Here is a 27,997-nt window from a genome sequence, read left to right on the forward strand (position 1 = left end):
GAACTCTGCCAGGACTGTTAATCATAGAAAACCAAAATGAAATGTTTTTTACTTCATTGTTAACCAACAGATTTTATCCACTCGGCAGCCAATCAGGTATTCTGCAAGATGAATATGAGGAACCAATCAGAAACCTGACAGATCTGGCATGATGTAGGCAATGTTGCTCTTGATGAATCTATTAAGACTGCTGTCGCTTCAATAAGTCAGAACTGCTGTGGAGAAGAAGCAGAACAAATGATGGAGCAAGGAGCAGGGAAGAAGATGGTCTATCTTCTAAATGTTTTTCTGATCTGTCATCTGTGTAAGTAACAAATTTCCACTTGTGGGATCTTTCATGAGAGTCTACATACAAATGTGATTATATGATTTCCTGCTTTTCTGTTTGTTTCAGGTGTGGCACAGTTCAATGACATCTCTCAGCCTGTTTCTTTCCAAACTGTGGAGCTGGGAGACCCAGTTACGATTGAATGTCAGATAAACAGTGTTATAAAAAGTAGAGTATGGTACAAATTAACTACTGGGAGGAGAATACAGTGTGTGGCAACAATAGACACACAAAGAAATCAGATTAAATTTGGCAATCAGTTTAATCAATTTAATCACCGTTATTCAGTGAAACTTGACGGCATCAAAAATGACTTGAGAATATCTACTACAACATGGGGCGACAGTGGCACATACTACTGTGGAGTGGTATATCAAAACTTCATCGAATTTGGACCAGGAACCTATTTGATGCTAGAAGGTATTTCATCTGTTCAGTTTACCATTAAAACACTCACATCCCAAAAGTAAATTAACATGAATATGAACATGTCAGTGATAACATTCATTTGGTTTCTTTCCCAAGGTCCAAAGATGAACAGTGACTCTGTTGTTCAGCAGCCAGTGTCTAAGTCAGTCCAGCCAGGAGACTCTGTAACTCTCAACTGTTCTGTTCACACAGGCAACTGTGCAGAGGAATACACTAGTGTCTTTTGGCTGAAAAACTCACAAAATTCTGGCCGAGTAATGATTTACTACTCTGGAAATAAGAGCGACAACTGTGAGAAGACTGAGACTGGCTCTCAACAAACTAGCTGTGTCTACAACCTTCCCAAGAAGAACCTCAGCTCTGCAGATGCTGGAACCTACTACTGCGTTGTGGCTTCATGTGGGGAGATCCTGTTTGGAAATGGGACCGAGCTCAATATTAAAAGTGAAGGTAGGCAAAGGTAGATAAGACAAGGGTTTAATTTCAAGATGCTATATCTGGAATTTTGATGTGATAAAATTCCCTGATTGCAAAAATACAGATGACCCCATCCTCAATTTTTGAGCCAATGTCTTAAGATAGCTAATAACTCATATGATACATACACAGCAAACTTTCCAGTGTTCATAATGTTGATTTTTCAGTGACAGTTATTTGGAGTGTTGACTGGAGAGATATTTGTTCACTCATACAGCTGATATGGCTCTGGGGTGGGTGTCAAAACCACCGTCAAAATCTGTTAAATTATGGTGTGGATTTATATAAACACAGGCATAGTGTTGATTTTTACATTCAGTTTTATTAGCACCAACGATTGTTCTGTGTATCACACAAGTATTTTTATATTAATGTTTGCAATCATTCTGGGAGAGTGTACATCAGGCTTTTCTTTTTGCTAGGTATTGCACTTGCAGTTTTTTTTTTTTATTCTAAAGTTAAATACAGTAAGGTTTGTTTATTCTCTTTGCTGTGAAGGAAACTCCACCTTGACCACACCACTTGACTGGAATCCAATTGTTGTTGCACTGGCTTTATCAAACATCGTTCTTGGGATGGCAACGCTTCTACTTGTATGGGCACTTTGCAAGAGTCGGAGCAAAGATCCCACAGGTATTACAAACAATGCATTATAAGTACATTATCAGCTCTACATTAGCTGTACATCTGTATCAGATGCAGAGTGACATTCTCTTATATTCTGTAAGAAATGGCATTAACAGTAGTTATCTTTGACTCTCTCTTCAGAGGAAACTGATGGATCTTCTGAAGGCAATCAGGTAATGCAATTTTTGCTTTTCTTTTTGCCTAAAATTGTTCATTTATGCCTAAAGTTCTCTTATGTACTGTAATATAGTGTGTCTCGGTAACAAGCTCAACACCCACATTGCCACATGTAAACTTTGTATGGCCTGTCTTTTTTCTGCTACATGTTTCTGTCTCAAACTGTCAGAACAAGTCAGTAATACTTAATTTACATTTCCGTCTTCCTCAGACTAGTGATGCAGTTCACTATGCAGCAGTGAATTTGGCTCCCAGAAGCTCCTCCTCCAGGCCAGCCAAAGTGAAATACAGTAGAGACGATGTATTGTATTCTGAGGTCAGGCACCGTCAACAGGACTGAGAGGTTTAGTCCTGGACAGGTGGAGATATGAGTGAGAATGAATATCAAATGTATATCTCTTGTTGACTCTCATACATAAAGAAGGTTAAAATATGACCAAAGACCTCGCTATTAAGTACTTTGTGAAACATGAACAAGCCAGCCACTTAGCACTTCTTCAGTGTAATTAAAGCTGTGCTAGGCAACTTCCACCTTTGCGTCTCCAAATGGCAGCGAGAGGTAACTGTTTGAATTTTTAGGACTTCAAAACCCAGAAATGATATAATGCAATGTCAGTAAACTGCCCACGGCACGCTCATGTTTACCAACCCAGCCGGTCTGTGATCATTTGGGAAGTTCTAATGTTGTTAAGACTGGAGTATTTTTACATTATCATCTTGCCTAGTGCAGCTTTACTGTAAGCTTCATAACAATGATAATGCAAGCAACTAGCTGACTTTTCTATATTGTGGTATTCTTAAATCCTTAAGCTAATGAAGATGCTTAAAATGCTACATTCACATGCAACTTCATTGCATGTGTTAACCATGTTAAAAGAAACTGCATTTTTTCTCAAAATATATTTATTGAATGTCAGTTTATATAGACACAAATATTGACAATGTCTTCATCAAAAATAAATTTTATGAGTCAGTCACAATGAAAGAAGAGTGCAATGTAATAAACACAATTTTATAAGTCTGTATTATAACATTGTAATTAGCCTACTCTTCTGTGTAATTGCTGTTCATGTTTTATTTCAGCTGTAATAAAAAATGTTTAAATGTGCAAGTCTGCACCTACAACTGAACCTGTTGAACTTATTCACCTTAACCTGGACATTGCATACTCCAAACCAGACTCTGCATCACTGAGTTTTCCAATTCTTAGTGAAGTAGGCCAAGAAACAAATGGTTAGAGAGAGCAAGAGAATCCCACTCCTAGTGATGGACAGACAGACTAAGATTCTCATGTGTGCTGTTAGATCTTCAACACCATTTTTAATATGCAGCTTGCTTCTGCTGCCAAACAGTATTTCCCCACACGAGGCCACGGCACAGTAGTAGGTCCCAGCATCAGAGGAGCTCAGGTTTGTCTTTTGCAAATGGTAGACACAGCTCTGTGAAGCAGACCCTGGTTTAGAGATCTCCTTACACCGATCCCCATGGATGTGAAGGACTCCTGGGCGAGATCCATGTCTGAACCAGTAGACACTGTGTTCTCCATCACAGGTCCCAGTTTGTACTGTACAGTTCAGAGTCACAGAGGCTCCTGGCTGGACGGACTCAGACACCGGCTGCTGGACAATCTCTATGAGGTTTGTTCCTGAAACCACAGGAAATAAATTAGCAGAGAAGCTGTTTAACGTAAATGAAAGCAGTGACTGTAATATTCCTAATAGAACTCTGTTTGGCCTTTCTAAGATTTTTATCAGATTCTATCATATTGGGCAAATAAATATGATCTAATTTTAGCTATTCTTCTATTCTTCTAGTATTCTTTTACCTTGAGTACGAGCTAATGTGGATCAGAATAAACAAATAAATGAATCTGTATTGAAATGTGACTGTCTTTTATGTGCTGACTAGATCAGAAAGATGTAATGCTATAACAATATGCTCATATTCAAGGTTTAGCCTTAAAATTAGCATAATGGGCTCAATGTGCCCTGTCTACTGCTAAAGGTTCAACTTACACATTCCGCATAAGTATCATACAGGTCCATCATCTCAAAGGTGATAATCTTCTCAGGAACCGCTATGTTTTCGATGAAAGAAAAAAATAGCACCTCAAAAATGGGGTTATGTGTGATTGGTTGGTAAGAGGGCCGAGCATTGCTGACACTTCATTTTGAACATCCGTCTTGGCCTGAGTGGGAAATGAATAAATAAATATGGCACATGTGAAATGTAAGTTATTCCAAGTTTTTTGTGCTACAGATTGTCATATAGACAATTACACTATTTTGTAACAAAAATGTAGCTGCAAAGACATTGTTGTCACTTTTTGGGGGAGGGGGTTGAGAACAAAAGGCATGTCAAAATAGCCCTGTGGTGAGTTGAGCTAACCCAGATTTTGAGCACAGAAGGACTGACACATCCTACAGGTCTGAGACTCACATCTTAACCTATTTAAACAATTTGTTTCTGAATGTTTTCAGAATCAGTTGGTGATGTTAGTTATACTGCAAATCTAATACAAAAGTAGCATTTTTACTTTTACTTTATTTTTGTATAAGCCACAGGATACACATAAAAGCTACCTATATCATGGACTGAGTGGGTTGAATGTGCAGTTTCAATGGGGGTCTTAAGTCAACTTACAAGTAGAAGCAGGTTCTACATATGAGTCTTTGTGTGTGTGTGTGTGTGTGTGTGTGTGTGTGTGTGTGTGTGTGTGTCTCCTATGTGTTATGTTTTGCTATGACATTGACCACACAGGGTGGGGTGGGGGGGTGTAAACATATCACTTCCTGTGGCATGATTAACAGGAAGAACCACCTCAGTGTTGCATGAGAGCTGCTGAGATGAACATGAGTTGGTCTCACATTTGTAGCATCCAGTCTGAACGTCGACTCTAGCACTTTGAGCACTTGGAAACACACCTTAAACTGATCTTTGCTTTTTACAGGGAGCGTTTGCGTGCTGACGAAAGCTGGCACAACGACATCACCTGGCAGCACTGATCAACTAATAGTAAAATCTGTCTGCACAAAATTGAACTGAATTGAATATGCATATGCAGTAATTTCTTCAGATTATGCTTACGTGGTGTTTACGCATTGTTCCCAACATTAATCATAAATAAATGTCAACACACCCCTGTTTGACCTGGTTTGGACATAAACGCCAATCATCATCATGGGTCAGGCAAGTTCTCTAACAGCGCCAAAGCAGCCGTTGCATCATTATGCACAGCTATATATTGTGAGCCATAATAGTGTATTGATATTTAACATGAATAGGTTTAATTTATGATCCAATGTGCGTTGTTTCTTTTTCCCACATCACTGTACAATTTGGGTGACAATGTGTAAACCTATTTACTTGTGCTATAAAACATAGGATGTTAATGCACACATCTATAAATGTTATGATATGCAACTCTATTGAGACCTAACAGGCTACTATGGTGCGCTGAAAAGAGTCACCCAAATTCTTTCTCTTTGCCACCTTGCTATATCACACCCAGCTTAGCAGACTCATAAAAGTCTGTGTACGCATGGTGTACAGCATCCATGGAGGTACACTCATTCTCATGGCACCTATAAATAACAATTTGTGTGGAAAGCAGCATATGCATTCTTTTTGTGTGTGGGCATCATTTATACATCTGGCCCCTGGTCGTTGCCGCTGAACGGAGTTCAATTCCCAGCATTTACACCCGTAAGTCACATTTTCATTCTTATTTAACCATGACCAAGCCCTTTCCCTAACCTTAACCAAGTTGTTTTAGTTGCCTAAACTTAACCGTAACCTTAACCCTAACCTTAACCAAAGTTATTTTACTTGCCTAAACTTAACCGTTAGCCAACGTTTGGAACGTAATTCAGTTTGTGGTGGAGAAATGTTATTTTCCCATAATACGTGTCCACAGCATGTAAATCGGCATTTCAGAGTTCGTGTTCATTTCACGGATTTGTGTGAGATCATGTTGGCTGAAAATGACTTAATGTACCAATTATTGAATGTATTGGATGTCCTGGGTAACTTGAAAAACGAAATGAAAAATATTGTGTTTAAAAAACAAGCACAGATCCTGTACAGGTCCACAGCACGTGTGTTCAGTTCAATTCAATTCAATGCATTGAAGCATTGCCACACGGTTATCGGTTAAATCATCTAATAGAGAGCCTAAGTCCCTCCCCTTCCGGTGGACCACCATGGGACCTTATTTCGGAAAAAATATGTACGGTAGTCAACGGCGAGAGACAAATAATTGTTTGATCCCGTTTGAATTGTGCCATGAATTACACATATGATGTTTTGTCAATTTAAACGATAATTTTGCAAGTCAAGAAAGTCGCAGTTTGTGGTAAAACTGTTGAACTATAAGACTGTAAAAATACGTAATTAGAAAGACTACACACCCAAAAGTCGCGCAAGTGACGTAACTTCCTCTCTCCACAAGCTACCCAGAGCCGCTGAAGCTAAGTCCCTCTCAGATAGCAGGAGTATTATACACAACCTGGAAGGTAGACAGTAAGAATGGATTTAAACTGGTTTAGGATAGTTTTAGTACAGTGGGCGCTAACGTTAACTCGATGCCTGTGTGTTTCCTATGTTTCGTTCCATGTTGGTGTTGGTGACGTATATTGTGCGAGACGAGAGATGTAGTTCACTGAGCGGTTTCACACAAAACTAAACGTTACTTTACTGTTTTACAACAAACTGCGACTTTCTTGACTTGCAAAATTATCTTTTAAATTGACAAAACATCATATGTGTAAGTCATGGCACAATTCAAACGGGATCAAACAATTATTTGTCTCTCGCCGTTGACTACCATACATATTTTTTCCGAAATAAGGTCCCATGGGGGACAGCGGAAGGGGAGGGACTTAGGCTCTCTATTCCACTAACGATACTTAAATACCACAAGGCAATAATGTTACCTACCATGAAGGTTTGGAGGGCAGCAGAAGACGTGTTATCAAATTACTGTTTACAAATACTGTTACAAACCACAAATTATGGAATGTTAAGTTTCACTTTCACAACAGGAGACTGTCAGATTGAGTATAATGCTGCTGGTCTACTAGTCTGTGCAGCGCCAAATGACAAACATGACGTGTTGTGCACATCAGACGGATTAGAGATCGATTTATTTCTATACATTGACCAACTTTTTATTTTGTGGCGGTGTGCACAGGTGAGCCAATGTATGGAAAACACTGCATCTCGCAGCGAACGACGCCCTCTAGAGGTCATCTCATGAAGCATTGATGACTGACGGACTGACATGACATTTCCCTTGTGAGGTCCTCGGCTGCGCCATGGGAAAAAGCCATGTAAAAACGCAGAACTTTTGTGTTTTTCAAAATTAAGACCACATTTCCCAAAAACCCCACTGCATCCTGTTGCAAAAATTATGTTATATGATGATATATTTTATATATATATATATATATATATATAAAAATATGTGATTTGATTATGTATATACAACTGACTATGTACTGTACTCCATTTGTTAAAAAAAAACACATTCCCTGTAAAAAACCAAACAAAAAACTAAATAATAATAACTTAATAAAAGCTGCCTGAGCTTGAAAAAACAAACTAAAGACCTGTATGTCTACAGGCCCACGGCGCGTGTTCACTTCAAATTCAATTCAATTCAATTCAATAATTCCACTAACGTTACTTAAATACCACAATGTAATAACGTTACCTAGCGCTAAGTTTGTAGGACAGCAGAAGACGATTATCAGGTTACTGTTTACAAATCCTGTTAGGCGTTAGGAGTTTGGAGCTAACTGTGGAATGTTAAGTTTCACTTTAGTTTTGACAACAGGAGGCTCTGTCTCCCGTTGCTCATCTCTAAGCCACAGCTGCCCTCTAGAGGCCATCTCAGGAAGCGTTACTAACTGCTGACTGCCTGCCTGCCTAACCTGAATATGCCCCTCGATGCCCTCGGCTGAGCCGTGGGAAAACTATCAATACAGTCAGTGCAACGTTATAATCATTAGGCTACATATTTATAATGAAACAAAATATATGAATCACGTATTTTTCCCATTGGAATAATATAGTGTTGTGTTTATACACAAGTTTTTATCTATTCTAGATTATCTCATATTTCTGACCCTCCTCTGGCGAGCCAAATCAAACGTCTTTGCGGGCCGAAACAGTTTGGGCACCCCTGTTCTATTGAGTACAACAATTGGTGACATCATCAGGCATCAGTTTTAGTTGGCCCAAGAACAGTTCTTTTCTGTCATTTTACCTTTTCCTGAATTTGTTACCCATATTCTAAGCTATTTGTTACCATCATTGTGGGTCAATAAACCCCTTAATTTTGAAAAGTCTACCTCATACCTCATATCTAGACTCATATCTATCTAATTCCTGTGAAAAGCTAAATCATTGTCTTCCTGTTTCTCTGGAGAGTATGCAACTAACTACTTTTTCCATTCGACCGGCTCTTATTGTGGTTTAAGTGTCTATAGTCAATGCCATTTAGTAATACTATACTATATCATTATATGTTATCACTATGTTATTAACATGACAATTATAGGATAAACATTGAATGCAAAATGTAATAATATAACACTGAATTATGACACTCCTTCTTTAGATGCCTCTCAGACACATGATGCTTTTCAGCCCATCTCAATCCAGAAAGCAAGGCTTAGAGACAACGTGACAACAGCGCTCCATTTCCAATACAAAGTTGAACTCTGCCAGGACTGTTAATCATAGAAAACAAAATGTTTTTTACTTCATTGTTAACCAACTGATTTTATCCACTCGGCAGCCAATCAGGTATTCTGCAAGATGAATATGATGAACCAATCAGAAACCTGACAGATCTGGCATGATGTAGGCAATGTTGCTCTTGATGAATCTATTCAGACTGCTGTCGCTTCAATAAGTCAGAACTGCTGTGGAGAAGAAGCAGAACAAATGATGGAGCAAGGAGCAGGGAAGAAGATGGTCTATCTTCTAAATGTTTTCCTGATCTGTCATCTGCGTAAGTAACAAATTTCCACTTGAGGGATCTTTCATGAGAGTCTACATACAAATGTGATTATATGATTTAGGCTTCCTCCTTTTCTGTTTGTTTCAGGTGTGGCACAGTTCAGTGACATCTCTCAGCCTGTTTCTTTCCAAACTGTGGAGCTGGGAGACCCAGTTACGATTGAATGTCAGATAAACAATGTTAGAAGAAGTATAGTATGGTACAAATTAACTACTGGGAGGAGAATACAGCGTGTGGCAACAATAGACACACATGGCAACAAAAATGACTTGAGCATATCTACTACAACATGGGGCGACATCGGCACATACTACTGTGGAGTGGTATATCAAAACTTCATCGAATTTGGACCAGGAACCTATTTGATGCTAGAAGGTATTGTATCTGTTCAATTTACCATTAAAACACTCACATCCCAAAAGTAAATTAACATGAATGTGAACATAACAGTGATCACAGTTCATTTGGTTTCTTTCCCAAGGTCCAAAGATGAACAGTGACTCTGTTGTTCAGCAGCCAGTGTCTAAGTCAGTCCAGCCAGGAGACTCTGTAACTCTCAACTGTTCTGTTCACACTGGCAACTGTGCAGGGGAATACACTAGTGTCTTTTGGCTGAAAAACTCACACAATTCTGGTCCAGAAATGATTTACTACTCTGGAAATAAGAATGACAGATGTGAGAAGACTGAGACTGGCTCTCAACAAACTAGCTGTGTCTACAACCTTCCCAAGAAGAACCTCAGCTCTGCCGATGCTGGAACCTACTACTGCGTTGTGGCTTCATGCGGGGAGATCCTGTTTGGAAATGGGACCGAGCTCTATATTAAAAGTAAGGCAAAGGTAGATAAGTTAAGGGTTTCATTTCAAGATGCTATATATGGGATTTTGATGGGATGAAATTACCTGGAATGCAAAAATACAGATGACCCCATCCTCATTTTTTGAGCCAATGTCTTAAGATAGCTAATAACTCAAATGATACGTACACAGCAAACTTTCCAGTGTTCATAATGTTGATTTTTCAGTGACAGTTATTTGGAGCGTTAACTGGAGATATATTTCTTCACTCATAGAGCTGATATGGCTCTGGGGTGGGTGTCAAAACGGTCTGAAAAGTGTTAAATTAAATCTGATGGTGTGGATTTATATAAACACAGGCAGAGTGTTGATTTTTACACTCACTTTAATTAACACCAACGATTTTTCTGTGTATCGCACAAGTTTTTTTATATTAATGTTCGCAATCATGCTGGGAGAGTGTACATCAGGCTTTTCTTTTTGCTATTGCACTTGCAGGTTTTTTTTTATTCAAAAGTTAAAAACAGTAAGGTTTGTTTATTCTCTTTGCTGTGAAGGAAACTCCACCTTGACCACACCACTTGACTTGAGTCCAACTGTTGTTGCACTGGCTTTATCAAACATCGTTCTTGGGATAGCAACACTTCTACTTATATGGGCACTTTGCAAGAGTCGGAGCAAAGATCCCACAGGTATTACAAACAATGCATTATAAGTACATTATCAGCTCTACATTAGCTGTACATCTGTATCAGATGCAGAGTGACATTCTCTTATATTCTGTAAGAAATGGCATTAACAGTAGTTATCTTTGACTCTCTCTTCAGAGGAAACTGATGGATCTTCTGAAGGCAATCAGGTAATGCAATTTTTGTTTTTCTTTTTGCCTAAAATTGTTCATTTATGCCAAAAGTTCTCTTATGTACTGTAATATAGTGTGTCTCGGTAACAAGCTCAACACCCACATTGCCACATGTAAACTTTGTATGGCCTGTCTTTTTTCTGCTACATGTTTCTGTCTCAAACTGTCAGAACAAGTCTGTAATACTTAATTTACATTTCCGTCTTCCTCAGACTAGTGATGCAGTTCACTATGCAGCAGTGAATTTGGCTCCCAGAAGCTCCTCCTCCAGGCCAGCCAAAGTGAAATACAGTAGAGACGCTGTATTGTATTCTGAGGTCAGGCACCGTCAACAGGACTGAGAGGTTTAGTCCTGGACAGGTGGAGATATGAGGGAGAATGAATATCAAATGTATATCTCTTGTTGACTCTCTTAAATAAAGAAGGTTAAAATATGACCAAAGACCTCGCTATTAAGTACTTTGTGAAACATGAGCAAGCCAGCCACTTAGCACTTCTTCAGTGTAATTAAAGCTGTGCTAGGCAACTTCGCACCTTTGCGTCTCCAAATGGCAGCGAGAGGTAACTGTTTGAATTTTTAGGACTTCAAAACCCAGAAATGATATAATGCAATGTCAGTAAACTGCCCACGGCACGCTCATGTTTACCAACCCAGCCGGTCTGTGATCATTTGGGAAGTTCTAATGTTGTTAAGACTGGAGTATTTTTACATTATCATCTTGCCTAGTGCAGCTTTACTGTAAGCTTCATAATAATGATAATGCAAGCAACTAGCTGACTTTTCTATATTGTGGTATTCTTAAATTATTAAGTCAATGAAGATGCTTAAAATGCTACATTCACATGCAACTTCATTGCATGTGTTAACCATGTTAAAAGAAACTCTTTGCATTTTTTCCTCAAAGTTTCATATTTATTGAATAATGTCAGTTTATATAGACACAAATATTGACAATGTCTTCATCAAAAATCAATTTTATGAGTCAGTCACAATGAAAGAAGAGTGCAATGTAATAAACACAATTTTATAAGTCTGTATTATAACATTGTAATTAGCCTACTCTTCTGTGTAATTGCTGTTCATGTTTTATTTCAGCTGTAATAAAAAATGTTTAAATGTGCAAGTCTGCACCTACAACTGAACCTGTTGAACTTATTCACCTTAACCTGGACATTGCATACTCCAAACCAGACTCTGCATCACTGAGTTTTCCAATTCTTAGTGAAGTAGGCCAAGAAACAAATGGTTAGAGAGAGCAAGAGAATCCCACTCCTAGTGATGGACAGACAGACTAAGATTCTCATCTGTGCTGTTAAGCCTTCAACACCATTTTTAATATGCAGCTTGCTTCCGCTGCCAAACAGTATTTCCCCACACGAGGCCACGGCACAGTAGTAGGTCCCAGCATCAGAGGAGCTCAGGTTTGTCTTTTGCAAACGGTAGACACAGCTCTGTGAAGGAGACCCTGGTTTAGAGATCTCCTTACACCGATCCCCATGGATGTGAAGGACTCCTGGGCGAGATCCATGTCTGAACCAGTAGACACTGTGTTCTCCATCACAGGTCCCAGTTTGTACTGTACAGTTCAGAGTCACAGAGGCTCCTGGCTGGACGGACTCAGACACCGGCTGCTGGACAATCTCTATGAGGTTTGTTCCTGAAACCACAGGAAATAAATTAGCAGAGAAGCTGTTTAACGTAAATGAAAGCAATGACTGTAATATTCCTAATAGAACTCTGTTTGGCCTTTCTAAGATTTTTTATCATATTTTATCTTATTGGGCAAATAAATATATCTTATTTTAGATATTCTTCTATTCTTCTAGCATTCTTTTACCTTGAGTAATAGCTAATGTGGATCTGAATAAACAAATAAATGTATCTGTATTGAAACGTGACTGTCTTTTATGTGCTGAATCAGTTACATGGCACTGATGCCTATGAAGTCAATTCAAAATTAATGGTCATCAAACTGAAAATGACATTCTTTAAAATATAAATCCCTGTAGGCTGTGTTTATGGAGACACTAGGTTTTAATCTGACAGCAGCACATCAATGCAATCATCATATGGCTCCGGGGCTGGTGTTGACAACTATCTTAAGTGTTTGATTAATTCTGATGGGTGTGGACACTAGAATACTGTCAATTTTTACACTTTCAGTTAAATTAACACTGGAGAGTTTGCTGCGAGTGACTTCTATGATCATAAGATCATATGGAATGCAAACTTCTCCAAAAAGTAAAAGCAGAAACATCTGGAGTCAAACATTTCATCCAAAGTCTAACATACAATAACAGTGCAGTACCTTTCACGTTGAGAAAGACCCCCTCTCCAAACTCCACCACGTTGGAGTGTGAACTACCGCAGAAATAGGTAGCTGCATCGGAGCACTGGACGTCAGAGATGTGCAAATGATTGATCCCTTCATCCCTTTCCACAGCGAAGCGAGGTTTCTTTTTCAACGGGTGGAACGTGTCCTTCCGATCGTACTTATACACGGTAGACAGGAGCTGAGGTGTACTTCCAAAGGTCTGCCAGTACCAGGAGAAGTGCATCGCCACGTCGCTTTGATAGAAGCAATGTAAAGTCACATTGTCCCCAACACTGACTGATATAACCCCGCTGTCCTGTTTCACTGCTGAGGACTGGGCCACCGCTGACACATGAACTAGATCAAAAAGATGTAATGATATAAGAATACGCTCATATTCAAGGTTTAGCGTTAAAATTAGCATAATGGGCTCAATGTGTCCTGTCTAGTGCTAAAGGTTCAACTTACACATTCCGCAGAGAATAAGTATCATATACAGGTCCATCATCTCAAAGGTGTTAACCTTCTCAGGAACCGCTATGTTTTGAATGAAAGAAACAAACAGCACCTCAAAAATGGGGTTATGTGTGATTGGTTGGTAAGAGGGCCGAGCATTGCTGACACTTCATTTTGAACATCCGTCTTGGCTTTGATAGGAAATTAATAAATAAATATGGCACATGTGAAATGTAAGTTATTCTAAGTTTTTTGTGCTACAGATTGTCATATAGACAATTACACTATTTTGTAACAAAAATGTAGCTGCAAAGACATTTGTCACTCTTTTGGTTTTCGAGAACAAAAGGCATGTCAAAATAGCCCTGTGGCGAGTTGAGCTAACCCAGATTTTGAGAGCAGGACTGACACATCCTACAGGTCTGAGACTCACATCTTAACCTATTTAAACAATTTGTTCCTGAATGTTTTCAGAATCAGTTGAAGTTAGTTATACTGCAAAACTAATGTAAAAGTTGCATTTTTCTTTTTACTTTATTTTTGTAAAAGTGGTTTCATTTTGATTTGCACCATACATTTATAAGCCACAGGATACACATAAAAGCTACATATATCATGGACTGAGTGGGTTGAATGTGCAGTTTAAATGGGGGTCTTAAGTCAAGTTACAAGTAGAAGCAGGTTCTACATATGAGTGTGTGTGTATGTGTGTGTGTGTGTGTGTGTGTGTGTGTGTGTGTGTGTGTGTCTGTCTGTCTCTCTCCTATGTGTCATGTTTTGCTATGACAGTGACCACACAGGGTGGGGTGGGGGGGTGTAAACATCACTTCCTGTGGCATGATTAACAGGAAGAACCACCTCAGTGTTGCATGAGAGCAAGGGCGGATATTTCATTTCACTGTTGGGGGGGACAATAAACAGAAAAATTTCTCAAGAGCAATTCCTGAAGGGGACACCAAAGGTGCCGCCAAAAGTACTGTTGTATTAAATGTATATAGAGGTCCATTATGAAACATTTCCATAAGCACTTCATTCCTTTCTTATGAAGATTTTATCAAATTGCCTTTGATATTACTGGGGTCTTTCTACTTGGCGTTTCGGTGCACTGAAAAGTGATCGGATGTCTGTTTTTCTTTTCTCTGCCATTTTAACTGACCTGGCTGGCTGACAAATAGACACACACACACACACACACACACACACACAGCATGCAGGTTATTTACAGTAGTAGGTGAGATGCAACACCCATTAACTGAACTAACGCTAATATATGCCTAATTAGATTTTGTTTTCCCGAAAAAGCAGATCTCTAATGTTTTGCTGTCAATGTGTAAAAGTCCAGAACGCTATGAAGCCTGTCAGAAACTTACTTATATTGAACATAATGTTTGTTGTAATTATGTCTTTTTTATTAATTAAGTCTTCATTTATTTCCAAAATTATGAACAAAATAACATAGTGGCAGCCATTTTACATGCAGTAAGAAAAAAATAATATACTTAGAACCTAATTACATAGGGTAAGTTAATCTTAAATATTATATTATAGAAATATTACTGTTACCATCTACAAAAGATAAAGTATTTTGGTATGAAATCCCGCATTTTAATTTAACCAAGTATCCTGTATCATAAATACATGTCTGGCATTTGTAACAAACCAAACCGCTTGAAAATCGGTCGAAAATTCAGCGAGTTATGAGGATTTTAATTGTGGATAGACCTCCTGCCTCCACACACACACATGCATTAGGAGACGCGGCTCCGTACCAACACGCTGACGCACAAGATTCAACCGCGAGGTAACGGAACAAAATGTAGTCTGGTTACAATTGTGAATGTGTTTTATTCTATTGAGTGGTAGAAGTAAAGAAAAATGTCTGACACATCCTTTGTTTTAAGTTAACCTCAGCTACTTACTGGAGGTCTGCCACCACTGACACACTTCCAGAGATCCTCCACACACACTCGTACCGAGGGCTAATGTGTGTGTGTGGGGGTTCGGGGAGGCAGGTAGGCAGTGGACCAAACCACTGTGAGGCGTATGAGAGAGGGACTCAATCTTTCGAAACTTAAAAACGCATTGTTTTGCGTCTATAATTAGCACAAGTGCTTTCAATGCATATTATTATATTATTTAAAATTATATAGTTATGTTTACAATGATATATTGAGGGGGACAACTCTCTGTTAGTCCCAGGAAGGGGGGGTCCGGACCCCCCTGTCCCCCCCGTGATTTCCGCCCCTGCATGAGAGCTGCTGAGATGAACATGAGTTGGTCTCACATTTGTAGCATCCAGTCTGAACGTCGACTCTAGCACTTTGAGCACTTGGAAACACACCTTAAACTGATCTTTGCTTTTACAGGGGGCGTTTGCGTGCTGATGAAAGCTGGCACAACGACATCACCTGACAGCACCGATCAGCCAATAACAAAATTAAATTGCAATAGCCAGATTTCAACCAGTAGAATGCATATTTATAACACAATCGAATCTAACAACTTTGCACTAAAATGTCAAGATTTGGACCTGAATCCATCGATAACACTACTAAATACCCAAATATATCGGTTGTCAGCTGAAAAATGTTTTGGGGTTTAGTTACTCTTAAATCAAAATAAAATAAAACACCTGTTTCAGGCCTGGGTCCAGACACATAAAACAAAAACTGAATTGGATATGCATATGCAGTAGTTTCTTCAGATTATGCTTACGTGGTGTTAACGCATTGTTCCCACCATTAGTTATGAATAAATGTCAACACAGCACTGTTTTACCTGGTTTGGACATAAACGGACAGAAAATCAGGCAACATTCTCTAACAGCGCCAAAGCAGCCCTTGCATCATTATGCACAGCTATATATTGTGAGAGTAATAGTGTATTGATAGATAACACGAGTAGGTTTAATCTATGATCGGATGTGCATTATTCTATTTCCCACATCACTGTACAATTTGGGTGACAATGTGTAAACCTATTTACTTTAGGATGTTAAACGCACACATCTATAAATGTTATGATATGCAACTCTATTGAGACCTAACAGGCTACTGTGCTGCACTGAAAAGATTAAGGCTTCAAATAAAATGGTGCCCAAATTTTTTCTCTTTGCCACCTTGCTATATCACACTCAGCTCAGCAGACTCATAAAAGTCTGTGTACGCATGGTGTACAGCAGTGGTTCCCAAACGGTGTGCCGCGGCACACTGGTGTGCCGTGAGGCAAGTCCAGGTGTGCCGTGGGATTTTGTGACAACCATACATTATTATTGCAAATATACAACTATACAAAAAGTTGTGAGTGAATTTTTAATTTACTATATCAGTACTTTGTACGCACTCATTTCCCAATACAGAGGTAAATTCTATACCCTAAAAAAATTATTTTAAAAACTTTCCGTCAAAGCGAACCCCAGTTTTCGCCATTCGTGCGCTTGTGGCGGGAGTGTGAAGGAGGATAACAACATTAAAACAGAGAAATACATGACGGGGGAAATGGATCGCTTTCTTGTGCGGAGCAAACCACAACTAACCACCAGTGCAGATGACCCAGCACCACCTAAAGAAAAGAGAAAAAAAACTGTCAGTAGACAGTATCACGAAAGCTACCTGTCTTATGGCTTCAGCTGGACCGGGGATGTCAACAGCCCTCAGCCCGAGTGCGTCATCTGTCGGGAGAAGTTGGCTAATGCTAACATGGTGCCAAGCAAGCTGAAGAGGCACTTGGAAACCAAACATCCCTTCCACGTTGAGAGAAACTTGGCCTACTTCAAAAGAGCGGGATCTGAACCAGAGGCAGCAAGACCGTTTGTTGGATTGTGTGAAAGTATCTGATAAGGCGATGGAGGCAAGTTATATGCTTGCGGAGCTTATTGCAAAGCAGAAGAAACCTCACACAATAGAGGAGACACTCATCCTCCCCGCTTGCAAACAAATAGCAGGTGTCATGTTAGGTCCAGATGCCGCAAATGCGCTATCAAAAGTGCCTTCGTCTGACAATACAATCATGGAAAGCCATACAACAGGAGAAGAAATATTCAGGGTAACTGATATACTATTTAAAAGAAAAGAAAAAAGTCTGACCTGGGATATGTGCGTCAGTCTTTGCACGGATGGTGCGGCATGCATGACGGGGAGAGTGAGAGGATTTATTGCCAAGGTGAAAGCACAAAACCCAAATATTGTGACGAACCACTGTATTTTGCATCGAGAGGCATTAGTTGCCAAAACCATGCCCCCGGAGTTGGCTGAGGTGCTGGGTCAGGCTGTGCAGGTGGTGAATTACATCAAATCAAGGCCCCTAAAGTCTCGCCTCTTCTCCCAACTGTGCGCTGAGATGGGAGCTGACCACCAAAGCCTTATCCTCCACACAGAGGTACGTTGGCTGTCACGGGGGAAAGTCCTGTCCCGTCTTTATGAGCTTCGAGAAGAGCTTTTGGAATTTTCAAGTGAACACGCTGTCCCACATAAGGACAGTGTTGTCACTTGTTAGGAGCGCTTGATTTTATGCAACGGATGTCACTAATGAACATGCGGCAGAATCGTTGTCATTTAGGAATGAGATCGCACAGAGGTATGAATAGAGATCGTGATTTTAATACGATTATCTATTATATACGATCGTGCAGCCCTACTTGACGGCGTTCAATACTGGACTGTACAACAAACAGACTAGTGCAAACTTTCTACTCGCAGACAACGCTGGGTTCTTGTCTTCGATGTTCCACTCACGGCAAACGTCCTGCAGTAAAACTGCTAGATTATTCCCTGTGTGAGCCTCGTTGAACACTCTGGTCTGTAGAACGTGGTTTTGCAAAACCCACTCGTCATCAATGTAGTGTGCCGTGACCGTGACATACGAGTCAGTGGCGCAAGACGTCCAGCCATCAACTGTTATTGCAACTCTTTGGGCATTGCTCAGCGACTCAGCTATCTCTCGTCTCACTTTGTCATACAGAACAGGGATTTGTTTTTCGGTGAATAGCTTCCTATTTGGTATGTGGTACCTCGGCTCTAAGATGTGGAGGAGGTATTGGAAGCCCTTGTTCTCTGTAACACTGTAAGGCTGGATATCTTTACAAATAAAGAAGGCGATGGCGTCGGTTATTGTCTTAGAACGGGTTGAGCTGTTAGCCAGCGGGGCATGAAAAAAAGTTGCAATACTTTGCTCACCAGCCTTGCTAATGGTACCGCTGGGGCTAGCTAGAGCTGAATCCGAGGGGGAGGGGGAGGCAGACGTCTCATGTCGCCGCTTCAGGTGAGTATTTAAGTTCGTCGTGCTGCCTGTATACTTTATAGCGGCGCGGCATATTTTGCAAATTGCATGCGTCTTGTCAAGTTGTCCGTCTCTCTTGAAAAAGTGTTGCCAAACATTTGATTTGTAGGAATTCTTCGGTGGATTGTGTACCTCTTCCTCCTCCATGTTGATCTCTAATGTGACACGCCTCGGCCTCCATAGTAGCCTCTGACCTCTGACGTCGGACAGCAGTGGAGATGAGAGAGCACGCTTGAGAAACAGTTTAGAGAGGAGGAATCAATCTAAATATCAAATTACTGGTCACAAATTATTGGTCACATTTCTAAATAATAAAGGTATAGGGCCTCTACAAATAATTATATATAAATAAAGCAGATTTTACCGATGCAAAGATGTTAGAAACGATGCATCGCGAGTTCATCCCAAATTGTATCCGGTGCACACTTTTTTAATCGGGGCAATTGCATCTTGAACTTTTATGCCGGTGCACCGATGCGAATCGGTGAATCTTACCATCCCTACCGCCCAGCACTACCTACGAAGGTAGTGCAAATTTCTGTGCACCTAAGAAACGGTGCACGGAAATTGATATCAGCATTCCAGCTTTGAATTGTCTCAGTGCAGCAGAATATAACGTGATGCTGCTTGTCATTACTGCTATGGATGTGAATGTCACTCTCACTCCACTGGGACCCTCTGACCCAATGTGACCCCCTCCCCCCCCCCCTCCCCCCAACAGACCCTTGCAGACTTGGGGAGTAAGCCCCCTATAATCCTTCCCAGTCTGTTTCATGTCCCTGTGGTAGGTTGACATTTTTCCCAAGCACCACTACATTTTTTATATATATTCTTATCTTTTTATATAAATTTATATTAGTGTAGAAGTGGCAGGAAAGTTGAGACAGACAACTTCTCTCGTTGACTACACCAACTTGTGTGTCATTTATTTCTTAGCCAAAAAGGAAGACAATTTACTTCGCGCTCAAAAACACAACATACGTCGAGCTGACGTCAGACTCAGAAAACCAGATTTTCTTAAACGGACCGTGTCTCCTTAACCCTGAGAAGCACATAATATAACTGTGTGTGTTAAACATACCCAAACCACAGATTATGGTGAATAATATCTATAGAGTCCGCCACATTAGTTTATATTAGGATGATATTACACTGTAATGTACTTCGACTAGCTTGGTGTCTCGTGGCTAGAAGTAGTCCTATTAGCGGTCCCTTTAGCTTAGCTGATAGCTAGCGGCTGGCTGATTTATTTTTCTCTTTTTTTAGTCCGGTGGTGTTTGGCTGTTGGTACTGTGTGGCTGCGAGGGTCCTTATTATTTTCCCTGTTATTACCAGGCCAATACGTCTGACTTGGGCATCTTTTACAAAAAACACAACACAGAGTTAACGGCGCTACATCACCATTCCTCAGACGGAGAGCACTACCACTAGACAGGGTTTTCCAGTGATGAGGAGCTAGCTACAGTCTTGCTACACTAGTAAGTAAACTCTTGATACCATTACTATGCTAGTCAGTGTTAGCATGCTAGCTAGCCAGCAAGGTTAGGTTTTGCTAAAGACAAACATTCTGTTTACATTCTGAGGCCTATATTTTTGTAATTCCTCCACACAGCCACGAAAGGGAGCACAAAGACTGCCAACACTTAGGGGTGTCTTCATATGCCCGTCTACTGTACAATGGTGAACTGCAGGTCTGTTAAGCTGATGAGTGAAGATGCTGTCTGCTGTTCTTTGTGGCAACTTAAGGTTTTGTCTCAAATTGCATCTGATACAGAGTAAGATGGCATCATCAGATTTAAATGTTGAATTTCCTACGACAGCTCTGAAAGAGGTAGTTTTTAAAGCCGGTAGCTTCTCTGTTCTGTTGAGAGTAGATTTGACTTTTTTCAACAGGCTTGTATTTTTGGGATTGTGTGCTTGAATTATCAAGTCACATGGGCTGAAGAATAACTTTGTCTCGTACGTATATGATATGATGTCGCATTAACACTGTTTTCAAAACGCATTTATGTGGCCTGTGTGATCGCACACATAAACAGCATAAAATACCCCGCCTCTTTCCATTGAAACCACCTCACTGGAGTTCAGTTATATTAAGAGCCATTGCAGTGATACGGTCATATGCACAATGATGAGCTATACCTTGGTAACAGCTTTACTTCTCTGCAACCTGAGTAAGTACTGGTATTCAATTATTCACTAACTGCACCGCTAACTTCTCAGCAATAGAGTAACCCAGCAGAATTGAAACTTATTAATTACTTATTAATACTTAATTTAGAGTTCTCTATATTTCTCCCACTCACTCAGAGTGGTTCAGACTGGTCAGCAGATCCGAGCCCTGCTGCATCTCCGGTATGTTCTGCTCTGATGAAACCGCTTCTTTCTGTGATGGTTTTCAAAAATTTGAAATGAGATCCAGTGTCTCTACTGTCTTTCTCAAAATCAAGCAAGTGGATTTATCTGACTCTGGGCTGTATTTCTGTGGGTTTTACATAGATGGACACACAGTCATTGCCAATGACTGTCATGACTGTTATGTCTTTGCCGTTATATCTCAAATCCTTACAGTAGCCTCAAACATTAACATACAGATAAAATGTAACTAATATGTGGCCTATTTCATCATTGTCAAAATAGGATTATGTGTTATACAGACTAAATACAATCAAGATTAAGTTTTATTGTTATCTTTTTTAAAGGCAGTGGCGAATGTGATGACGAAGTGGACAAGTGTACAAGTAAGATTCCCACTCCCTCTCATAAAGATTTCTTCCATTGTGTGTGATATTTGTCAATTGTTTGAAGGTAAAACAGATTATATACAGTCAGTTTTGTCCATTTTAGCATTAGCCAGTTCTAAACCACTAGAGGAGAGTTCAGAGAGTCTAATTTAATAATCCTTCTTGTAGAAGACCCTGATGGAATAACAAGCCTGGCTTGTGCTTTCCTGGGTGGTGTGACTGTTTTCCTCATTATGGTCATCATCGGTCTGGTTCTCAAAATCAGACAACTTGAGATAGGTACATTTTAGGAGCTATCTGTTATATTTTATTGCACATTCTCTTTTAATTTGTGTAAATATAATGGACAAATCCAAAAGTCACTGCTGCACCAAAATGCATTGACAACAGCAATGTTTTTGGACAATGATAATTAACTGACTAGACTGATTTTCCCTGTTATTTAGCTGCTGAAGAAGAAATGCAGGCACAAACAAGTGAGGTGAATCCAATTTTAAGATTTATTTTTAAATGTTCTATTGTTTAAAAGGTGCTGGAATCTTTTCAAGTCATGATTATGCTATAAAAGATGTTTGTTTTTCTGACAAACTCATGTGAGATGTGTGTGATTGTGTGTACTCTTATTTACAGAATCTGGACTCAGATGAGCTGAAGTACGCAGCACTGAGTTTCCATCCAAAACCAAAGAGAAGCAGGAGGCCCGCATCAGAGAAAGAGGTGGAACCTAATGTTGTGTATGCTGCCACCAGATAGGACCATGAAGACACTGGAAATGCAACTCAGGGTGGAACTGATGCTTTGTTGCACTATTCTTGTTTTATTGTCACTGGAAGAAAAAAATGTAATAAAGATCCAATGTTCATGCAAAATTTACGTGCAGTTTTGATTCTCACCTTGTCAAAATTCTCACTTTGTCAAATCAGCCTTCCTCTAATTTTGCCTAATTTAGATCTTAATCTGAAAGCAAAAGAATATGATTGATGTTTGAAGTAGGAGGGGTCAGTAATTCCCTTATAGAGAGAGTTAGATGGGCGTCTGCAACAGGGGAGGAGCAAGTTAGGTAGACATCATTTCTTTGACAGGAAGAGAGAAGAGAGAACTCAAGGAAGAACTGATTAACTTTTCGCACCGATTGGCCAAAGGGGGAGTGTGGCAGTGGGTGTGGCTTCTCATAAAAAGGCATATAACTTCTGAAAGGACGGCCATGAACTGCTGCCTTGTGCATGCACCATCTGAAACTGCTGGTCTAAAACTCCTGCTCGTTTGAAAATGTGGCAAATTTAAAAGTTAAACTTTAATGTACTTACTTTGCCAAATATACAGACTATAAAGAATTAACAAAAGTTAATTTGGTCAACTATCCGATGTGGAAATGGCATATCTTTACAACTGCTGGCGTTGTTGGAGGTATGCACTCTACTGAGTGCCATCTTTATAGATTTCCGCTGCGGTGACAAACAGCGCTGTCTATCTCAGCCAGCAAGGTCTCAACCACAGGAAGACTGGCCTTCAGCTCTCTGAATCGTAACCACACACAACAAAGGCCTCGCTGTTTCCACTCAAGAATGATACTACTTGATCAAAGACAATTTCTTATCTTTTAAAATGTGCAGATCATTTTTGTGTTGCATTTGTAGAGTTAGCGTTGTGTTATTACAGGCCAAACCAAATACTTCACACAACCTCACTTAACTATCTTTCTGTCTAAACATTGTACATCAGCTTCCGCTTTCAAATTTGCAGCAAAGATCCCCGAGGCAACCAACACTGCTACAACCAGATCAACCATGTGGATGTCTGTCTCAACCAGAACAAGATCTTGTAAATTGTGTCAATATGATGGACAAATCCAAAACTTCCTGCTACGCCAAAATGCATTAACAACAGCAATGTTTTTAATCAATTATTATTGATTATTAAATATTATTATCCATTTCTTTTCAAACAACGTTGTTCCATTCATCCCAGACCAAACCAAACACTTCACACAGGCTCACTTCACTCTCTTGTCTAAACATTATGCATCAGCTTCTGCTTTCAGATTTGCAGCAAACATCCCTGACGCACCCCAACACTTCTACAACCAGATACGAAAGGCTTACCGTGTGAAAAAGAGATGTCATACACTGTTGGACCTGAATGCAGTGGCCTCGCTGTTTCCACAGAACAACAATGATACTACTTGATCAAAGACAATTTCTTTATTTATAAGATGTGCAGTTAATGTTTGTGTTGTATTTGTAGAGATTCATACAATGGAAACGTTGTTCCCTTTATCACAGGCCAAACCAAACACTTCACTTCACTCTCTTGTCTAAACATGGTGCATCAGCTGCCGCTTTCAAATCTGCAGCAAAGATGCCTGATGCAACCCAACACTTCTATAGGCAGATATGAAAGATTTACACTGTGAAAATGAGATGTCATACACATGTACAACTAAACAGAAAATGACTTCATGACTTCACAATTTTCTGCCACCAACTGCCACCTCACTCCATCGGCTCAAGTATCAGCACCCTGCTGAGAGGCAGGACCACTGCTATCGCACTCAGACTCACTTGTCCTTCAAGCAGCCTAGGGCCCCAAAGACTAACTGCTGCCCCCTGAAGCCTATAAAGGTTGTGATGCCAGGAACTGAAGGTCTAGGTCCGGCCTGTCACTTTTCCCAGCAGCAGCTCAGTTACTGAGCAGCTCACACCTCTGACCCTGGGTTACAAGCGGCAATTCTGATGCCAGCCCCTAGTCTTCAGCTGGGTCAAAATGACCATGGTGAACAACCTGGAAAAAGCTCAGGCCATAAACCTAGAGTTGTCTGCCCTCTTGGTAAAAGTAGCTGTACCTCACTACAAACAGTTTCTTCGTTTTGCCTTCCAAGTCTGACATTTTCAGTTTAAGAAAAAAAGAAGAGAAAATCCGCACACCGCGTTTGTGTTCCCAAGCATGATTTATTATTTTTTTTGTCAGGTAACGCTTAGTGAGATGTCGCTTCGTGAGATGGTCTCTAGAGGGCGTCTTTGACTAAGAGATGGCATCTCGCCTATGGGCTAAATGCCACATTGATTCCCATACACTGATGCCATACTGGATCTCACACATTGACTTACACTCTCCGCTGTCAGTTTACAGACGTCCACATCTTCTGCTGTCCTGCAAACCTTAATGGTAGGTAATGTTATTACCTGTGGTATTTCAGACATCCCACCTCTCCCGGAAGCTCCGGGAGTCTCCCGTATATGACCATTAGCTCCCTGACACCCGCTAGTGATGACAAATCTCCCGCATATCCCCGACCCAATCTACAGATGACAAAAAAATTAAATCCCAATTTTTCTCCCCAATATGCTTCACCCACCCTGATTGGTCCCTGTTCATGTCAGTCTTGTTAGCTGACCTAACAAGGGCTTACTAACCCATGAAACGCGCTGGACTTCCCGAGTCTGTCTGTCAAACTGCTCGCGCACTCCAAAATATAAACATGCCAAGCCTCCAAAAAAGTAAGTATAAAGTAGAAGTATAAAATCCACTTCTCATCTGATTAGATGAAGGCGTACCTCTGCCTGAAGCCTGTTAAAAACAATGAGAGCTTTGTGATTTTTCTGATGCCCACGGTGATGGGCAACAGAATTTAATTGAATTGAAAACTGTTTTCTCTCATTTGATACAAGGAACCAGGTTAGATTAAATTGCTTTAACATGAAAGAAGGCCTAACATACCTGAAGAGATAAAGAAAATAATCAATTTGGCACTTGCCGCATATTGTCAGGTCAGTCACACACCTCCCTGAAATCAGTTTTTCTAGGGTGGGATGTCTGGGTATTTAAGTGACATTGGTGGAATAGGTAATTTAACTGATGAACGCGTCGCACTATCTGAGCATTTTCAAGTTTTCTGCTGCCCTACGTACTTTAACGGCAGGTAACGTTATTACCTGTGGTATTTAAGTAACGTTAGCCGCAACGACACTGATCCGTTGTGTCTGTCCGTCTCCATCATTTTCAATAGACAGACAGACAGCACTGATGATGCGTCCCTCTCTGTCAGATTTCCATCCATTTTGAAGGACGGATGGATTCGTCACCATCTGTTATCAAATCAGAGGCATTCCTACATTTGTTTTGGAAAAAATAGTGGCGCTCACAGACACAACGGTACAGCCAAAACAAAGATAACACGGAGAAAACTTGTTATAACGTTGGGATGACTGGAGGTTTTCCAGGTCAGTTTCTTATTTAATTTATACTGTATAGTCTATAGTTTGTTTCTTCTTTTTTCTATGAAGTAGCACTGCTATGAGCAAAGCAAGGCTACTGTATTTCTGCCTCTCCCACCATGCTGACATTCCAAAACAGCCCAGTGGACAGAAATCTATCCGTCAATAATTCTGTCCGTTTTCCGATGGATATAATGTGGCCACAGCTAGTGGAATTCAACACACGTTCCGTGGGCCTGTACAGGGTCTGTACTTTTTTATTCTTGATTTAAAGTTAGCAGCTCTGAACTGTCCTGTGAGTTCATTTTTAAAGCAAAGATCAACAAAAGTTTAGGTTGTCTTCCCTGTTGTGTTGAGAATCGACAGGCTTTGATGTATTTTATATCCATTTTTGGACATATGTTGAAACATGAGCAAGAATTATCAAATAACATGGGCTGAAGAATAACTTTCCCTCGTACTATAAACTTTATAATTCAACTCAATTATCCAAAAGCATTCATGTGACCAGTGTAAGCGAACAAATAAACAGCAAAACACGCCCCGCCTCTTTCCAATCAAACCCCCACACTGGAGCTCAGTTACATTAAGAGTCATTGCAGTGATACAGTCATATGCACAATGATGACCTATACCTTGGTAACAGCTTTACTTCTCTGGAACCTGAGTAAGTACTGATATTCAATTATTCTCAACACTAACTGCATTGCTAACTTCTCATCAATAAAGTAGCCCAGCAGAATTAAAACTTATTAATTACCAATTAATAACTTAATTTAGAGGAATTGTTTAGGTTCCTGTTGCGTCATCAACCTATGAATAAATCAGTTGTTCTCTCTGGTGTTTGTTTCAGGCTGGATCCCTGTCTCGGTTTCTGAGTCTCAGACTGTGGAGGTCCAGCCTGGTGAAGAAGTCACGTTGATGTGCACCAAAATTTCCAGTTCTTCCACTTACTCAGAGTGGTTCAGATTGGTCAAGAGATCCAAACCCTGCTGCATCTCCACTATGTATGGCTCAAAAGACACTTCATTCTGTGATGGTTTTAAAAATGGCAAATTTGAAATGACATCCAATGTCTCCACTGTTTTTCTCAAAATCAAGCAAGTGGATTTATCTGACTCTGGACTTTATTTCTGTGGGTTTTATCTAAGCGGACACACAGTCATTGTCAATGCAACTTATTTAAAGGTTCAAGGTAAGATCATCATTAAGTCTTGTCTGTCTTTTGGTTTTGTCTTTCTCATAATGCTTACTGTATATCTCAAATACTCGCAGTAGCCTCAAACATCAATATATAGATAAAAGGTAACTAATATGTGGCCTACTTCATCATTGTCAAAATAGGATTATATGTTATACAGTCTAAATAAAATCAAGATGAAGTTTTATTGTTATCTTTTTTGAAGGCAATGCTGAATTTGTTGACGAAGTGGATGACAAGTCTAAAAGTAAGATTCTCACTCCCTCTCATAAAGATTTCTTTCATTGTGCAGGTTGCTATTTGTCAATTGTTTGAAGGTAAAAGAGCAGTCAGTTTTGTCCATTTTAGCATTAGCCAGGTCTAAAACCACTAGAAGGGAGTTCAGAGTCTAATTTAATAATCCTTAGTTCTTGTAGAAGAGCCTGATGGAATAACAAGCCTGGCTTCTGTGATCCTGGGTGGTGTGACTGTTTTCCTTGTTATGGTCATCGTTGGTCTGGTTCTCAAAATCAGGCAACTTCACACAGGTACTTTCTGAGAGCTATATGTCATATTTTATTCTCTTTTAATTTGTGTAAATATAATGGACAAATCCAAAAGTCACTGCTGCACCAAAATGCATTGACAACAGCAATGTTTTTGGACAATGATAATTAACTGACTGGACTGATTCTGTCTGTTATTTAGCTGCTGAAGAAGAAATGCAGGCACAAACAAGCAAGGTGAATCCAATTTTAAGATTTATTTTTAAATGGTCTATGGTTTAAAAGGTGCTGGAATCATTTCAAGTCATGATTATGCTACTAAAGATGTTTGTTACTCTGACAAACTCAGCTACGTGAGATGTGTGTGATTGTGTGTACTCTTATTTACAGAATCTGGACTCAGATGAGCTGAAGTACGCAGCACTGAGTTTCCATCCAAAACCAAAGAGAAGCAGGAGGCCCGCATCAGAGAAAGAGGTGGAACCTAATGTTGTGTATGCTGCCACCAGATAGGACCATGAAGACACTGGAAATGCAGCTCAGGGTGGAACTGATGCTTTGTTGCACTATTCTTGTTTTA

At 40.0% G+C, this 27,997-nt stretch overlaps 5 protein-coding genes across 5 annotated transcripts; 4 read left to right on the forward strand and 1 right to left on the reverse strand.

The window, feature by feature from the left end:
• Positions 1–227: 227 nt before the first annotated feature.
• On the forward strand, positions 228–2,840 carry LOC139928681 (signal-regulatory protein beta-2-like). The gene is made up of 6 exons (XM_071921302.2): positions 228–304; positions 395–748; positions 854–1,201; positions 1,733–1,867; positions 2,003–2,034; positions 2,250–2,840. Exons 1-6 carry the CDS (start codon positions 238–240, stop codon positions 2,376–2,378), a joined length of 1,065 nt encoding a protein of 354 aa, XP_071777403.2. The 5' UTR covers positions 228–237; the 3' UTR covers positions 2,379–2,840.
• Positions 2,841–8,979: 6,139 nt separating this feature from the next.
• Positions 8,980–11,066, forward strand: LOC139928684 (signal-regulatory protein beta-2-like). The gene is made up of 6 exons (XM_071921304.2): positions 8,980–9,056; positions 9,153–9,440; positions 9,547–9,894; positions 10,421–10,555; positions 10,691–10,722; positions 10,938–11,066. The coding sequence occupies exons 1-6, from the start codon at positions 8,990–8,992 to the stop codon at positions 11,064–11,066; spliced, it is 999 nt and encodes a 332-aa protein (XP_071777405.2). The 5' UTR covers positions 8,980–8,989.
• A 5-nt stretch (positions 11,067–11,071) lies between these two features.
• LOC139928686 (immunoglobulin kappa light chain-like) lies at positions 11,072–13,512 on the reverse strand. The gene is made up of 4 exons (XM_071921306.1): positions 13,509–13,512; positions 13,034–13,397; positions 12,019–12,388; positions 11,072–11,077 (listed from the first exon to the last, which is right to left on the reverse strand). The coding sequence occupies exons 1-4, from the start codon at positions 13,510–13,512 to the stop codon at positions 11,072–11,074; spliced, it is 744 nt and encodes a 247-aa protein (XP_071777407.1).
• Positions 13,513–20,901: 7,389 nt separating this feature from the next.
• Positions 20,902–27,986, forward strand: LOC139928675 (uncharacterized). The gene is made up of 7 exons (XM_078291739.1): positions 20,902–20,947; positions 26,585–26,926; positions 27,138–27,179; positions 27,340–27,459; positions 27,620–27,663; positions 27,759–27,777; positions 27,821–27,986. The coding sequence occupies exons 1-7, from the start codon at positions 20,902–20,904 to the stop codon at positions 27,928–27,930; spliced, it is 723 nt and encodes a 240-aa protein (XP_078147865.1). The 3' UTR covers positions 27,931–27,986.
• LOC144537882 (uncharacterized) lies at positions 21,080–22,373 on the forward strand (the record flags this gene model as incomplete). The annotated part of the gene is made up of 5 exons (XM_078281766.1): positions 21,080–21,299; positions 21,476–21,514; positions 21,686–21,796; positions 21,964–21,998; positions 22,148–22,373. Coding segments are annotated over 5 exons (528 nt in total), but the record flags the coding sequence as incomplete, so codon positions are not given.
• Positions 27,987–27,997: the final 11 nt, after the last annotated feature.

Source organism: Centroberyx gerrardi, chromosome 23 (genome assembly GCF_048128805.1).
Source record: "Centroberyx gerrardi isolate f3 chromosome 23, fCenGer3.hap1.cur.20231027, whole genome shotgun sequence".
Lineage (NCBI taxonomy): Eukaryota > Metazoa > Chordata > Actinopteri > Beryciformes > Berycidae > Centroberyx > Centroberyx gerrardi.